This window comes from Leuresthes tenuis, unplaced genomic scaffold (assembly GCF_036924035.1).
Source record: "Leuresthes tenuis unplaced genomic scaffold, fLeuTen1.0.hap1 SCAF_6, whole genome shotgun sequence".
Taxonomy (NCBI): Eukaryota; Metazoa; Chordata; class Actinopteri; order Atheriniformes; family Atherinopsidae; genus Leuresthes; species Leuresthes tenuis.
Genome location: NW_027325360.1, coordinates 7,546,240 through 7,562,605, shown reverse-complemented (window position 1 = coordinate 7,562,605; position 16,366 = coordinate 7,546,240). Strand labels below are relative to the sequence as shown.

The 16,366-nt window shown below is 42.6% G+C and overlaps 2 protein-coding genes across 23 annotated transcripts in view; both read right to left on the bottom strand.

Moving 5' to 3' along the window:
* The window catches only part of camk2b1 (calcium/calmodulin-dependent protein kinase (CaM kinase) II beta 1), a 61,564-nt gene extending 59,061 nt beyond the window's left edge, over positions 1-2,503 (bottom strand). For all 22 annotated transcript variants that reach the window (XM_072387380.1, XM_072387384.1, XM_072387387.1 and 19 more), the window contains exon 1: positions 2,220-2,503. In XM_072387380.1, the coding sequence (XP_072243481.1) occupies positions 2,220-2,281 (62 nt within the window). In that variant the 5' untranslated portion in view covers positions 2,282-2,503. The remainder of the gene's footprint in view (positions 1-2,219) is intronic.
* A 3,421-nt stretch (positions 2,504-5,924) lies between these two features.
* Positions 5,925-15,857, bottom strand: LOC140309497 (protein transport protein Sec24C). The gene is made up of 21 exons (XM_072387365.1): positions 15,649-15,857; positions 13,832-14,510; positions 13,602-13,660; positions 12,927-12,980; positions 12,493-12,604; positions 12,139-12,266; positions 11,844-11,979; positions 11,610-11,719; positions 11,179-11,291; positions 10,341-10,532; positions 9,999-10,095; positions 9,796-9,900; positions 9,433-9,600; positions 9,088-9,184; positions 8,858-9,006; positions 8,600-8,738; positions 7,797-7,918; positions 7,392-7,571; positions 6,859-7,056; positions 6,479-6,568; positions 5,925-6,094 (listed from the first exon to the last, which is right to left on the bottom strand). The coding sequence occupies exons 2-21, from the start codon at positions 14,457-14,459 to the stop codon at positions 5,954-5,956; spliced, it is 3,018 nt and encodes a 1,005-aa protein (XP_072243466.1). The 5' UTR covers positions 14,460-14,510; positions 15,649-15,857; the 3' UTR covers positions 5,925-5,953.
* Positions 15,858-16,366: the final 509 nt, after the last annotated feature.

The window sequence follows — 16,366 nt, the reverse complement described above, 5'->3', positions numbered from 1 at the left end:
AGATTTAAGGCTGATTATCATGATCATTGATGAACATCTGGCCACGTGCAGTCACATACTAATTCAAAGATGCCGGACACTGATAAAAGCGAATCGAGTTGACTGGTAAATCTTAAACGAATCATATCGTGCCAAACAAAGATTCACAGCGCCATGTGTACGCAGCAGAGAATGCAGAGCAAACATGAGGCTGTCGTCATCGCCATCACACGGCGTGGGAGCAACCCTCCTGTCACGCTGCACTCCCAGATTCCTGATGTCCATAGGATGAGGAATGCTGTGCTGAACAACAAAAATTCCTCCTCCTTCCGACATCTAAAGGACTCAACAGGTCTGCAGCTCAGTGACACTGTACATTTCAAGACATTCTTTTTAATCCTGGTCACATTTTAATGAAACTTTATATAATGAACGGATCTTTTCTATAGTATTTTAAATGAAGGGGTTATATCAGAGGATGAGGTCTGAATTTAATGTCCTTCGTTTTTATTCAAGTTTCACTTGTAAAAGAGATCAGAGAACACAGTGCTGCTAGAGGAGAGAGTTAGTCTGGAGCCCACTTAAAAATGCCTGGAAAAACCTCTGTATACGAAGGAGACTGAAAACTGTTCACTGAAAGGTTTGAAAGGTCGGGAACACGTGTGTGTCCGTAAACACATTTCATCACTGGAGCTTTAAAGCTCCAACCAAGAGAAGCGCATACAGAGGATCCAGAAACACTGCTGCCTCCTCCGAGCCGGAGCTCAGCAAAGTTGGACCGAGGTGGAGAGGAAAACCTGAGAAAATCTGCACACGTCATACGGAACTCGCACATCTGTGAAGGCGCCACTAATGCAGAATGACACACCGGGTTTGTACATACTGTACAGCATCAAAACATAGATATAATGTTTTATCAGGGAAGGTCCTGTTTATTCCAGTGAGATAATGCCAAAGAGAAATAGAGCCTGGGTGCTACAGTGGCCCAGACCTATCACCTACTGACAACGTTTGACACATCATGAAAATGAAATACAACAGATGAGGCACTGAACTGCTGAGCAGCTGAATGTCACGTTACCTCCAAAACTATCGCAGCTGGTGTCCGCAGATCCGAGATGCTTGCAAAATGTTGCTAAAATAGCAGGTGATACCACACAGATGCCCCTCGTCCAAACTTTGTGGAAAAGCGCTGCTTGCGTCACGCCTGAAGTTCAAGATCTCAAGTTTCAGAAGACGTGTGGTTTGAATTTTTTTTATTTATATTTGACACAGCATCCCAATCTGTTAGGAAGCATTTTAGTGAACTCTTTGTACACTGTCCTTTAAGATGATGGTGATGGGGAGAGTTCCTGCCTGTTTCCAGACATCAGAACTGCTGTGCAACATCTGTATGGACAGTCGAGCTGCCTCATAAAGCCTATGGATAAGTATAGCCTGCTCCCATTGCTTTATGTCTTGTCCCAGCAAACTGCTTTCTAAGGAAGAGCTGTCTTTCATGTGCATTGTCATTATGGATGTAAATGTGCACAGTCAGAACTTTCAAATAATACTTTAGGTCAAATGTGTTTATTTTAAACGATAAAAATAGCCTGAATGTACTGTTTTAAGACCATAATGACGCTTTAGTTTACGCAGACACTTGTTTCCAGACTGTCGGAAGGACATTCATCAATTCTTCAAGAAGATAGACGGACAGCCCTATCTGATCATAACAATAACCGCCATGTCCGCAGCTGGAAAACACAATGTTCCACACATCTCAGATCCGACTCTGCTTAAAGGACAAAAAAACTGTTACTTAGAGGAGAAACACCACTCTGAATAAAGCCAAGCTATTTTCTTTTCACCCGTCGTGGAAATGGTTCCACCGCAACACGTTGCTTTTAGGCACAACTACTACCTGCGGTTTCTTCCAATAAGTTTGCATTTTACACTTGCTTCAAAGGAGGTGTCGATACCAAATAACCAGAGGAAGCGTGCGTTTGTAAGGCAGAGACGCTGACTGAGGGAGCAGCGTATTTTGAGAGCTGTCATCCCGAAAAAAAGCGCACAGACTCAGTCACACACGCACGCACACACTCCACTAACAGCGCGCGCACACTGCCGGCCTGCAGAGTCCGCTCAGCTCCGCGCTGCCAGGGAACCAGCTTCTCCTGTCACACTGCACCGCAAACAACCGGGCAAAGCCAGCAACAAAAACCCGGGAAAAGCTCAGTGAAACTACAACATATACTCACTTCCCCAGCTCCTCGTATAGCTGATATTCGTCTGTGAATCGCGTACAGGTTGTCGTAGCCATGTCTCTCCCCTGTCTCTCGCTTCTCCTGAATCAACTCCGAAAGATTTGGCGTTATTTTTCTACGGAGATGGCGTTAAAAATACGGGTCCGCCCAGCAGCAAGCCGGCCGTTGGAGCGGTGAAATGCCTTTTAGGAGGCGCCGAGTGACGGAAGGTTTGATATTGACAGACGAGGCAGCCCGTGTGGGTGTTCTCTGTGGTGTCTCCGCTATCTGACAGCTACCGCGCTCAACCGACCTGTAGGCAAGCCAGCACGTCGATGTGTGTCCACTTCCTGTTTGGATTTCCAGAATAAAACACGGCCTTGACGTTAAACGTCATGAAAAATATTTATCGAAGTGTTCTGTGCAAAAGTCCTAATAAACCCCTTATTTATTTATGTATCGCCACGAAAACGTTAAATGCGTGCCAGAATTTATTAAAACGTGAAAATAAATGTTGAAATATGGTACTTAAGGTGCATACAAATGTAGTTTATACAATTCTACATGGTTTGAAAGTCCAACACCACATCTTAAAAATCCCATATTGTGATATTTTCTCAACAGAGTACTTTGCTCTTAGACTGTATGTTTACTTGTGGTTTCCCAAAGTTTCTAAAAGTAGAATGGGAGGCCCTCTCTTGTTGAACCATCAGCCAGTTTGGGTTCAGGAAACAGACACACTCTCTTCCTTTAAGATTAGGCTTAAAACTCTCCTGTCTAATAAAGCATACAGTTAGGGGTGACTCAGGTGACCCAGAAACATCCCATAATGATGCTTTAATAAGCCTTGACTGCTGAGGGATCTCCTATCATGCACCTTTCCTCACTCTGTTTTCTTTTACTCTCCATGTACATATGACATTATTGTTATCAATAACTCGTTATTTTTCTCAATAGGTAACTGTAGCTTGGTGCTGTGGTGATTGCAGACCTCTCGTTGCTGTCTTCTCAACCCCCAGCTGATAGAGGCAGATGCCCCCCAGATTCCCCCTAGCCTTCAATAGTTCTCCAGGCTTCTTGAAGGAGATCCCAAAGCTCTTCTTCAGATGTTGGCTGCCTTTTGTTCTGTTCTCTGTCAAGATGATACCACATGATTTTTTTTATGGTCAGCCACCTCTTCTTTTGTCCTCTATTTGTCCACTTTTCTTCAGTTTCTTAAGGATAAAGTGCACACTGTGCTGAGATATGCCAAATTATTGGCTAACAGCTCTTTGGAAGTTTATTCATGAATATTGTTTGAACGTAATTTCTCTGTTTATCACACCAATTAGGCTATAGTTCAATTATCCTTTCTAATTGAGTACATTCGTATGCTCTCTTTTCATTACCACGTGTTCGGCCGATTTTCTTTTTATTCTGAAGACAGAAATAGCACATTTTCCGTTCTCGTGCTGATCAGTCTGTCTGATTTGACGCATTTGGCTACATTTGGTAGCAGGTCCTATAATGAGCGGCAGTTGCTCTCTGCCGCCCTCTGGTGGACAAATGGTGTGAAGTTGAAGAGCGACAACGTAATCGAACGCGCCTACCGCCTCCACGCTGCGTATTTCCAAATAGGGGCAAATATGAGAGAGGTTGTTTGTGCCTTCAAAACATGGGTACATACAAGTGTTCCGAATTCAAGCTGGATGTGGTGGCATGTCCAGCGGGGCAATTAGATCACAACAATACATCCGAGAGTTTGAGAATCGAAAAGCTCCTCAGATGAACTTCAATATAAACAGTTCACACAAGACGATTAGAATATTTTGAGCTTACTCTGCAACAAAGCGATCTGCTTTCGTATAATTATGCATGTTAAATATATGCTGTGCACTGCAAAATGTCATATTGTAAAAACAATACTACAAAGTTACTCTTCTTTCAACCCTACTTAAAGGGGGAAAAAAATAAATTAATGGGGCTGCTGCGAATATCAGCATTTGATTTTTTTAAGGCATATTTTCAAGATTTCAAGTGGTCATTTAGACCCATCTTGAGCTGCATCAGACTCTCTTGAGGATACAATTGCACTAAAAAGGACAGACTGCCGATACAAACTACACAGACTTAATCAACAAAGCAAATAGATTTTCAGATAGTAGCATTTACAAATACTTTGAATGCCCTGTGTTGGTCCGTTTTTTCAGGATTGCATGAAGCTGTGGTCCTGAACATCTAGACAGAGGACATCCTGTTACCTGCTGGTGATTTCGGACGCCTCACAGATGACTGCTCAAAATGACTGTATGTTGTAGGAGAAACTTCATTTCTGGGCAGATGATTCCTGTCCACGAGTAAGGACAATCTGGGACGAAGAACTCGCTGAAATAAAGGTATAAAAAAAGCTGAAACTGTGAGGTAAGGGACAAAAAGTCTGAGAATCGACTGAGTTCAATTAGACACGCAGCTACAGAATACAGTTAAATGCAAACCATTTCATTCATATTTCTATTTTCAGGAGTTTCACAGGATAAAGAATAAATACGTATAAAGACGATGAAAATAAGAGTTTGATCAACATCTGACAGCCCGTACTGATTCTTATGTCATTTATTTAGATTCAGTGGTAAGGAAACAATGAAATATGCTTAATTTAAAGAAACTGAACTATTTTACTATTTTCTACTGGTAGGTAGGGAACATTTTTCAGTAACCACCTGTGTGAGTCACCTCTATCCTTCAGTTTAGGTAAGTAAAGCTAAAAATGTTACATGATATTTTCATTAGTTTTTTTAAATTTGGAAGCTTTTACCACTTTACATCTCAACTACATTGATTCTTCTGATTGTTGTCTCAATACAAAGACTGAGCAGACATTCAAGGAATTTATGTATTTCAGCCATAAAAATATGTGAAAAAAAAAAGGTATTAGGAATTTTAACATAGAAGGATCTTTTAAGTAAGAACTACACTGCTCAAAAAAATAAAGGGAACACCTAAACAACACAATGTCACTCCAAGTCAGTCCCACTTCTGTGAAATCAACTGGTCCAGTTAGGAAGCAACACTGACTGTGAATCAGTTTCACCTGCTGTTGTGCAAATGGAACAGATAACAGGTGGAAATGAGAGATGCAATTAGCAAGAAAATCCCTATAAAGGAGTGGTTCTGCAGCTGGTGACCACAGACCATTTCTCTGTTTTCATCCTTTCTGGCTGATGTTTTGGTCACTTTTGCAGTTTTTCAGTGCTTTCATCCCTAGAGGTAGCATGAGGTGGTGTCTACAACCCACAGAAGTTGCTCAGGTAGTGCAGCTCATCCAGGATGGCACATCAATGCGAGCTGTGGAAAGGTTTGTTGTGTCTCTCAGCACATGGTGAACCTTGAGCCTCCTTCTGGAATGGAGGCGATACCAGTACACCAGGGGACGTGGAGGGGGACAATAGGAGGGCAACAACCCAGCAGCAGCACCACTACCTCCTCCTTTGTGTAAGGAGCAGCACTGCCAAAGCCCTGCAAAATTATCTTCAGCAGGCCACTGATATGCATCTTAAACACACACAGGAATAAATGATCAGATGCATTCCAGGAACTGCAGGTTCATTCAACACAGCAGTCACCAGTCATCGAAGAGATTGTTTATTTTCTGTTGACACCTCCCCATGCACAGAATAATTATCCGTCAACAGGTTTTTAATATGTCCTACTCATTAATGTCTCATAGTAACATTGGCTCAGTTTCATAGTGAAGTGAACCCCCTTCGGTGTTACTGCAGCAGTCTGACGGAGTTGACGTGCAGATGGTAGAGGAAGTCTGCGTAGGACGCCCCTCCATTGGGACTCTTGTCTTCCACCAGGTGGTGCTGCAGGGCCTCCTCACAGGTGTCTCCCTGCTTCACCACAAACAGCTGAGGCAGAAAGAAGCAGTTTCATTAGTGGCTTCAAGTATTTGTCACCACACAAAGTCATTTCTTTACAGTGGAAGCACATTTTTGTGGATATGGAAGCAGATACAGGAAATCTGGCTTCTGAACTGCAGCAGCTTCTGCCACTTCTCTATTTTTGGAATTTAGATTATATTAGTTCTTAAAGTTATCATAAAACTGAATAGTATCGTGCTCGAGGGCCAGTTGTCTCAGTGGACTTAACCGACTATCCAGTAACTCATTGACCCAAATTATCCCGTGAACGTGAGTAATGACGGACACTGTGGCTCAGATGATGTGATAAATGTACAGATTTTGAAATGAATTTGTTGGTCAGATATTACATCTTGGTTGTCAGCAGCTCACCTTACGAGTGCAGTGAGCCTGTGTGTTCAGTGCATCGAGGAGAGATCGAACGCTGACAGAGAGAGGGGTCTCCAGAGCTGGCAGCTTCGTCTGATGAAACATGAAGAGAAGAAAAGTGGCATCATCTTCATTTATTTAATCACTTTCTGGTCCAATCGCAGCTCCTTTCTTTTCACTACCTGTTGTTTTACGTTACTTCAGAGTTTAATAATTACTGTTCAGAGCGGAGCTTTATGTGCTTTTCAATGCTTGCCACTAGTGACAAACATCCTCTGGGAAGAACACATCAAAATGTTTAAATTCACCGGGATATTTTGGGTTCTAAATAAATTAACTGTGTCATGTAGAGGAGTCTGTGTGCACTGTGCATGTACACCCACCTCTCCAGAGGGCAGGGAGGAAAAGCAGTTGGTGTTGAAAAGCTCAACCAGTGTGCATGCTGGGACTTGGGCGCCCACCCAGAGCAGCAGGGTGAGGGGTGCGTGAACAAGATACAGGCCTCTGGGCTCCAGGCTGGCAGCAGAACAGCGTAGTGCCTCCTCCGAGAGTCGAGGGTCGGCGCTGTCAACTGACAGCGGCTGCAGGTGACAAAGGAGAGATGCCTAAGACACCAACTTACTCATTTCAATCTTCTGCTCATTTGGAGAGATTTGGTTTTAAACTACAGGATTTTATTTTGCCCCCCTTTTTTTTTTTCTTCACTTTTTCAGCCAGAGAATTCTTAGAATTTCGCTCAATATCACAGCTGAACTCAAATATGTCCTTAAACCTTATTTAACTCATCCATATGCTGGGTTTTATCTACGGACATCGCAGTGCCTTAAACAAAGAGGCAAAGGAACACTTAATTCAAATTTACTATCACAAAGCAGAACTTCATCCGTAGTCTGAATCTGTTCAGGGTGGCACTGACCAGAGGCAGAAACAGAGGGTAAAAGTGTGTGGCGGTGCTGCAGACGTCCATGCCAAGCACCTGGCAGTGCTGCTGTAGCCTCTGGTGGATGGAGCTCCTCAAACCTGGCAGCAGCACCTCACTCTTCCTCAGACTGTTAATGTAAACAGGAAGAGCTCGCAGGTACTGAGGAAGGACCAGCTGCAAGATGAAGACAGCACAGTGAGGCCAAAGTAAAGATCATAACAAAGTGGAGGAGTGAACCGCTCTGAGGGCTTTTAGATTTTTACAAATGTGCTTGTTAGACTACTTTCAACTCATAGCAAAGGAGTGAAATACAAAATGCAAACTAACTGAAAACATTAAATGAGATGGGAGATATATTTTCATGTGCCTGTGATAGCAATTATCATACAATTATCTCACCTGTCCAGCAGATACTGAGGAGGAGCAGCAGTGTTTACGGTAAGAAGCCAGCGCTCGTGTTACCTCAGTCTGCAGTTCCTCCCTCAACTCCTGCAGAGGGCGCTCAAGCCCTGCACAGTACACTTAACACACACCAGAAATGAAAAGGAAAGTGTCATTTAAAAATCCATGAATAAGTTAAGAAAAGGAACGTCTTTTCCTGAGCACTTTTCCTTGAGCTCGTTGGCAAACTTCATGGGATTAAGGACACTCGGTAGGTGAAATCCATAAGGACTTGGGAAAAGAAGACTGCGCTGTGACGAAAATCGCACCACATTTATACTCAACTGTGAAGTGGATCTGCATTAGTGAAACTAAAGCTGTTCAATCACTTCAGTCCCTGTTCCTTTGCTAGAAGAGCTGCTGAAGCTCCTTCAACATTTAGACAATCTGTCAACAGCTCTTATCATGGCCACTTGTATATCTAAAGGGCCTTTCACTCCATTAGGATCCTTCCTGAACAAGAAAAAAAGACTCTTCAACCACACTCCTATGATTTGGCATCTTACAAAGCCAGTGAAGAATTTTCATTGAATGAGTCTTAACTTCTAAAGTGGAATCAGTTGTTATGGTCTTACATGATATTTCACTGTACATCATCCAAGAGTAACAGGCCAAAGAGCCATTTTATGGAAACTTAGCAACGATGATGATACCATCGTGTTTATGGATTACATACCAAGTCAACAACATTCCTGTTGGATACTGCTGTGCTGCAGTAGAATTCCAACATATTCCACTGATCTACAGCGTAGATGCCTTACTCTTCTTGCAGTAAAAGGCGAGTAGTGTTTGGGCCTGGAAGTTCCTGAAAGTGTCCTGAAGGTGACGTGAGCAGCGCAGCGTCAGAGTGTGAACCCTGGTCCTCTTCTCTCCTAGCTGGTTGCTGTAAGACAAAACAACCTGACACACAGGAGGGGAAAGGATTACATCACCTATCAACAAAAAATGTGAAAAGTTTTCACAATCCAATTTAATGTCACCTGACTGAAGAAAAGTGACAACCTTGTAAATAAACTCACCTGTATGGCTGCACCTCTTGTCTCATCCAGAGCTCTGGTGTGTGCGAGCTCCACAGCCAGTGTTGTCCTCTTATCGAGAGTTGCCATGGTGACATGTCCAGGGCTTGGACCGGGTATAAACAGCCCATAACAGCCGGACACGCGCAAATCTGGGAAAGCAGGCACAAAAAGTGGAATCACGTGTGTTAAATGGAAACTGCTGGTATTATAAAGCTAAAGTTATTGCTCACCTTTGCTGACAAATATCCTGAGCTCAGCCCTGTAGCCTGTGTCCGCTTCCACAGTCCGCTTTAGATCAGTGCTAAATCGCTCTCTGTCCAGTTCACCCTGTAGTGGAAATTTAAACAAAATACAAGCTTACAACGGGATTAAACAGGCAGCGTGTTTAAACTGATAAGCACCATAACAGTAAAACACCTAAAAGCAAAGGAAAAATCGATTTGAGCCAAGTAGCTGTTGACTACAGCCTTAAATTCCCTCATCAGAAATGAGAGCCGCGTCATTTTCAAAAATTCCCAAAATATGAAAAGTACTGGTGTGATTTTGTGCTGCAGTGCTAGAAGCTGTTAATGTACCTGGAGATGGTTGTAGGTGAGCAAGGTGCCACCTGTCAGATATGGAATGTGGCCCGGCCATGCCCCGCCCACGTCTTGCTGGGAGAGGACAAACAGGTGAACACCGCAGCCCTGCCCGACACACTCCCTGGCCAATGAGATGGCCTGTTCTGACGGCTGAAAGATGGACTGGGTAAAGCAACAACGGAAGGAATTAAACATCTTCGCAATGCAAGTTAAAAGGTCCTGCTTGCTGCCTCCTTCCTTAGCAGAGAGGTCAGAGGTCTCTAATTGTATTTCTATTCAAATGACTGCTATTGATTCTTCCTGACAGGCCGTTCGTATATGATAACGTTACACTATATGCGCACAGCTCACTCATACCTTTAGTTTGTTGGTGCCAAAAAACCCTGAGGAGGAGTTTGTGCTTCCCGTCTCAATCAGAGCAGAAGTATGGAAGATCAGCAGCTTCCCGGGACATCCCAGGCCCTGCGTTAATGTGTCAGAAACAGGACTTTATCAACAGTCATAAGCCCACAATACACAGAGTCTATTGGCCACTTTGAATACTGTGCATGATGCCCCACCTGCAGCACAGCGAGCCCTGCTTTAACAGGCAGCTCCATGGGAACTCCACTGGAGTCGTCACAGTCTGCACTGAACTGAGGAATGAGCTGCAACACACTATAAAGAGTCAAAAGACAGATTATGAAACCAATGAGGAACAAGCTGCTGTCAATCTATCCCAAGAAAAATTCTAACAATCACAAATCATTTTCTTTCATTGTACGAATATTTACCTACGGGGGGGGCGGTCATGTTAGACCAGCAGTTGGGTTAAGGTAGTCAAAAATAATGTCAAAAACATGCTCATAACAAATAAAGAAAATGGGTGCAGACACAAGAATGCAAAGCAGTCGGCGTGTTACCTGTTGATACTTTCTATACAGTCTTTGAGGGACACCAGAAGCCCCTCCCTCACAGGAAGCTGCAGGTCTTCCGTCTCCGCGACGATGAGCATGTGAGGACGGGACAGGTCAGGACTGAGGTCGAACAGGTGGATCCTGCTGTCATACGTCATCAAACCTACACGGACATCTGACACGGAATCACCATCCTCCCTACGCCACGTGGAAAAATCTTAGACTTCCCATCATTTTTACAAACCTGTTGTAAATCAGTCTTTATCATCCAAACAGGAGATTTGCCTTAACATTTATATGCAAATATCATTTTTAATCACATGCGGTATAAACAGCGACACCGTAATCCATACAGTGTTATTTAAACAGAGCAGTGGGAACAAAACGAGCTCTCATCCACCTTCAGGCTCCACATGGTAGTGATATGAACTACAGTATAATGGGATCAGTATTATTACTTATTGTCTTTGCTCGGTGTAAAGTGGCTCTTTAATTAATCTCTGACAAGCAGAAAGTGAGGAAACCAAATATTTGACTTAGAACTCTAGTGAAACTGATTCTGTTAGCAATGGGTGACAGAAACAGAATGAGCAATACAGCAGGATTGGTAGTATATTTATTTCACGATTAGCACAAGGTGGAGAGTGTCTAACATGGCTCTAATTTAGCAAATTATGTGAAGTCTTTGCTGTGCTTCTGGATGGTGGAAATTTGTTCAATAAAACTGAAGCTATTGTCTGGATTTTTATCAATCCAGGGTTTACATAAGAGTACAACTGAGCAGGCAATGAAAGCGTGTGAGAGCGAGCATCTATAACATTCATTTAGTAGGAGCATATTTTACCCTTTCAAAGAGGCGAGCATCGTGTGAATGTGTTGTGTCACAAATTCCAAATGTCCTCCTCTCAGCGCTGAGGGAGACACATCTATGGCTAGAAGCAGTGCAGCAGACTGACTCTGGGGAGAAGTACAATAACTTTCAAACTCTGTTGTTTCTCTACTAAAATACAGAAACTATCCACTCCTTAGTAAATAAACTAGCTGAATGACATAAGATAAGGGATCGTCACACAAGGAATATTATTCAGTGGGTCTATAATCGTACACTTTTTTTTCTGCATGCTTTGCCTTTAAACACATTGGGAAGCACCCATACTAAACATGCGGTTTTCAGACTTGTGTTTCTCATCCCTCACTGTTGTACAAATGTTTGACAAAACCCACATTCAAAAGCAGGTAATCATAACTAACAAGAAAACAAATAGGGACTCTAACCTTCAGAGAGTTAAGTATTTCATATGACCCCAAACTGAGTTCAGGTCTCTTGTCTTTATCAACCCGGACCCCTTCCACCCCTTGGGTGGGCTGATAGTGTTGCCATGGCACTGAGACACAAAAGAAGAGAGAAAAACTGCTGCACAAAAAAGGAAGCAACAAAACATAGGAAACTACGTTCAGTTACCAAATAAGAACAAACAAACAAACAAACAAATCCATCTTAAATCTTACCCTCAGTGAGTTTACCACAGAACGGGCAGTAAAACCTTTGTCCACAGTCCTGCCAGCCCATCGCCGGGCACATGGAGGCGCCACAACTACCACATCCCACAACACAATCTGTGTCTTTGCATAGTGGGAGGGGCTTCTGTAGTTGACCAAAAAACAAAAACACATTATATAGCACATGCCCGTTTAACTCTAAATAGAAAAATATCATAATGGGAGCTATAATGTTGGTTTATAGCTGCACTTTTTTTTATATTCTAAACAGAGCCTTGAATAAACTGAGCAGTTTAAAACCAACCTCTCCAGAATTTTGTTTCACGAGTGGAGTCACGAGAGCTCCCAGCGGCAGATGGGTGAGCAGCCCCGCCTGACCCTCACATGGTACACAGTACGAGGTGGAGCGGATGGCATTTGGACTCGCATTACCTAAAACACACGTACAAGATAAGACACACATGTGGCTTATAATACAGTTCACCCCCCCTTTATCAATATTAAATGTACAGAACCACAACCCGAGTGGAATTCACGCAATAACTTTTCAAGAACTAAAGGCATTGAGTGGTTAAGGAAAAGTTACACATCAGGCGTTGTGTATATTTCACAATATGTTGATGCATAGTTGCTGTCTGCAGCCATACAGAGAGCTCACCTCTGTCCTCTATGACACAGGAAGTGGTTGCCAGAGGAGGAAGACGGGAAAACGGCTCAGAGACAAAGACCTTGCCCTCCCACTCTGCCCTATCCTCTGCCATCACCTTCACCTGAGGGACACAGAGCTGTAAGGTTGTAAACCTGGAAGACTACGACAGCAAAGGCAGCATATATTCACATTAATCTAGTCAACTTCTATTAAAGTAACGGACTCTTTCCTTGTCATACTCGAGCTGTTTTGCTAGAATTTTCTAGAACAGCCACTGTAAACAGAATACTGCATATGATGCACATGAATTTGGGAAAAGCCTCATGAAGTTGCCTATGAGTGTCACCCTTAAGACTAAACCTTAAAAGAAACTGTGCTGGAAACAGTCCCTCTGTGGAGCTAATGAAGAATGTACAGAATGAAACGAGGATGAAACAACTTACAGCGCTGGGCAGCAGCTCGGGGTCCAGACCATAACGGGACTCAGAGTTGGGAGACTGTAAAGCGGAAATTATGTGTAAAAATTTATTTATCCACAAACAACTCAACCTTGCTTACATCATCAAATCGTAGCTAAAGAACTTTCTGTTTGTTTGAAAGATTCTGTTTGGGTTTTTTTCCGTTTACACCTTCAAAAAGCGATAACCTGCAGGAAGTGCAACAATTTCCTCAGTAACTCGTCTGAGGAACGAAAAATAATGATCTCACATGTGCTGGTTTAAGCAAAAGAAATGCATTTTCAAATTCCACTGCTTCGAAGCTCAGTATGAAATATCTAGAAGTTAATATGATTAACTTACATCGTGATGTGCTGCAATAAACAATGAGCTCCCAGCATTACAGGACACAAGATGTGGGTTGATTATTAATGGGAAGGTTTAATCCCTACTAGAGCTGAAACAATGAATCCATCAGTTAATTAAAACACCAACAGTTTTAGCTGCCTAAATGGAAAGATTTGCAGTTTTTCTCTGTGTCCCAGCAGTATAAAGCTTCACGAAGATGTCACCATAGAATGTGGGAAACTTTCTAACACTCTATAGACTGAATTAATAACTGACTCATGAATTATTTGAAAAATCTGAAAGGATGGATTTCGATATGAGAAATGTTCCCACCTGCGGTGACAAACTCGTGTCCTGTGCAACTGAACTTGGAGCAAAGTCATTTATGGCTCCTGAGGAGAAGAAGGAGATCCATGTTAGAGTTATAAGTTGGTTTTCATCTAGAAAGCAGCTATATGAAAGATTAAAATGTACTGTTATGTATTATTAGTGCGGTGATGGCGTGCAAGCAATTTCCTTTAAGCAATCACATTCCCGTGGAACGTGCTTATCAATAATCCTACCTCTTGAGTGTGTTGGAACGGTCCACTGAGGCTGCTGTTGGATAGGAGAGGTGGGTGAGGCTAATTTTTCACTAAATCCAATGGAAGACCCAACATTTGCTCCAGGTTGAGGGCTACACCGTTTACTTTGGTTCATACATTGTTCAACTAAGGGAGGGCTAACAGGAAGATAGTTTTGATGCGGTGACTGAGGTCCATTCAGTGCAGCCTGGTATGCATGTGGAAGCTGGAGCGGGGGAGCTACACCTTGGTAAGAGCAGTGAGATGAATAAAGTGACATTTGTAGGGAGTTGCAAGGTTGTGTTGCTTCATTCATAAGAGGGAGCGAACAAGGAGGTATATTCCTTCCTTGGCTTGCACCAGGAATGATTTGCTGCACACCCTGCATGCTATGATTAATGTTGTATCTGGAGGACAAAGCATTAAGATCACCGGGGGAGTAGTTGCCGGATGCCTGCGGGTAGCTGTAGCAGGGGGTCTGTCCAGGAGGTGAGCCCAGGCTTAAGTGATGAAAGCTGGGCAGAGGATTGTTGATGGGTCCTGGCGGTGTAGCTGTCGACCAGCCGTTCTGCACCGCCCACTGCTGACAGGAAGGCTGCCTCTGACTGGATGTGGGAACATCCATCATCCTCCATAAACATTTATGATAGGAGTGGGAGGCAGCTATTGGAGGCAGAACCTAAAGCGACAACAGAATATATGATATTAACAGGAATTTGCAGAGTCTGATTATTAACAAGTGATTTAATGCTTTTTTTCTGACATGTTGTTTATGAATGATTGAGGTGAGTTTTGGGGTTTTTCTTGGGTTTGTTGTGACTGTAGTGACTCACACGTCTCCTCCGTCACAAAAAAGGCCTTGTTTGTCCTTGTGTTGCATATAGCACCATCTTCTTTATGCCCAAGTCATGTAACTTAACTAAAACTTAAAACTCAAAATGCTTAGCCCACAACGGTTGCTGCTCAGAGGGTCGAACACAGAAAGTGGTTCAGCAGATCGGATTGGACCTCAAGCAGGGGAACTATGGGGTGCAGATTTAATCAACTTTGAAAAAAAGTGTACATCAGCTCGTTCAAAATGCCCACAATACTGAAATTAAAAGAAACAGTGTCATTCCTGTCATGGAGGGTTACATTTCTTTTTATGCCCAAACAAATAACTGATGTCTTAGATTTTCCTAAAAACAATAGAATACCTGGGCCACCTTGTTTTCTGCATCTTCTATATCATGAGTTTGTTTAATCATAAAATGAGTATAAAAAAATGAACACAGGTAAGCTTTATTGCAGGACTATGTTAGATCAGGCTCTGTGTTCAAAATAAACAACTGGTAACTGTGTGAGTGTTGCCATGAATCATTTAAGTGGTTTTATAGGTAAGGTCACCTGTTTGCGATGTTGCTGATTAGATTCTCTATGTTTTGTTCAGATAGTTATTTTTCCATCTATACATTTTTTTTATTTTCGTGGAATAAATTAAGATTATCTGGAGACAACTTTCAGTGACAAATAATACATTTCGGCCATGGTTTAATTAATATTACAGATAGCTCCAACACAACTACCCGATTTAAAAACATCCCTGTACACAAATTTAACGTAACCAGGACCATGCCCGAATCATTTGTGGCGTTGCTTTTTAAATAGTTGCTTGCTAGCAAATATTAGCCCGCAACACATAGACATTCCTGTCGGGGAAGACGTCTTTACTCACACTCCACGCGTGCATTGACCCCTGATGAATGGACACGGTGAAATAAAAGGCTTAAGACTGCCACTTAAAACCCATTTCAGTGAATAGAGAATAGACTCGATACCTTTTCACATCAACGGAAACAGCAGAGTCTACGTGCGGCGTCGGCCATGCGAACGTTGGCGTCTTCATTTCCCCTCCGCTGCGACCAAAGCGAAAACCTTTTATCATCATTTAAAGAAATAACTTATGGCAAAATTCTGCATGTCTAACATTAAAATTCAACTGCAACGCCACCAGTCAATACCGGCATCTAGAAAGCCAGAGTCAAAAACCCACGTTTCCGTGCCTTATTTTAAAGTAAAAGCCTGCAAAAGTGACCAATTTATTTTTTTTAAAGTAGAACACATTTTTTGTTCTACATACAGATAACAACGTGCTGCGCCTTAAACATAGCCTACTTGATGACCTGATTTGTTTTCGGATTAAGATCTCACAGAGACACGTATTAACGTGTTAAAGTCTTTAAAAAGCCATCTAATGCCCCAATAAGCGGTTGTTGTAAACACCGTCACCCCTCAAAGACTAATTATATAATAATTGTATTTGGATGTTTTATTTTGAGGGGTGAACAACTCCCTAAAGTAAGTCGCTAATCAATTTTATTCTACCCTGACAAATTACAGGGTTACAAATTACAAAAGTGTCCAAAATTTCAGTGCCCCCCGCACATTTACTATAACTACTGCCACCTCCCCTGGTGCAGACCTGACATTAACCCCATATCATCAGTGATGGTGGGAATTAGCTCGTTTTCTTCAGGCAGTCATCTTTATATATTT

Excerpts from the sequence above, each read along its gene's own strand:
- LOC140309497 (XM_072387365.1), bottom strand. The coding sequence starts at position 14,459 with ATGATGGATGTTCCCACATCCAGTCAGAGGCAGCCTTCCTGTCAGCAG. Across the intron at positions 11,720-11,843 it reads CTGTGGTAAACTCACTGAGG|TGCCATGGCAACACTATCAG; the intron begins GTAAGATTTAAG and ends TTTGTGTCTCAG. Across the intron at positions 9,185-9,432 it reads TCACCTACAACCATCTCCAG|GGTGAACTGGACAGAGAGCG; the intron begins GTACATTAACAG and ends TTTCCACTACAG.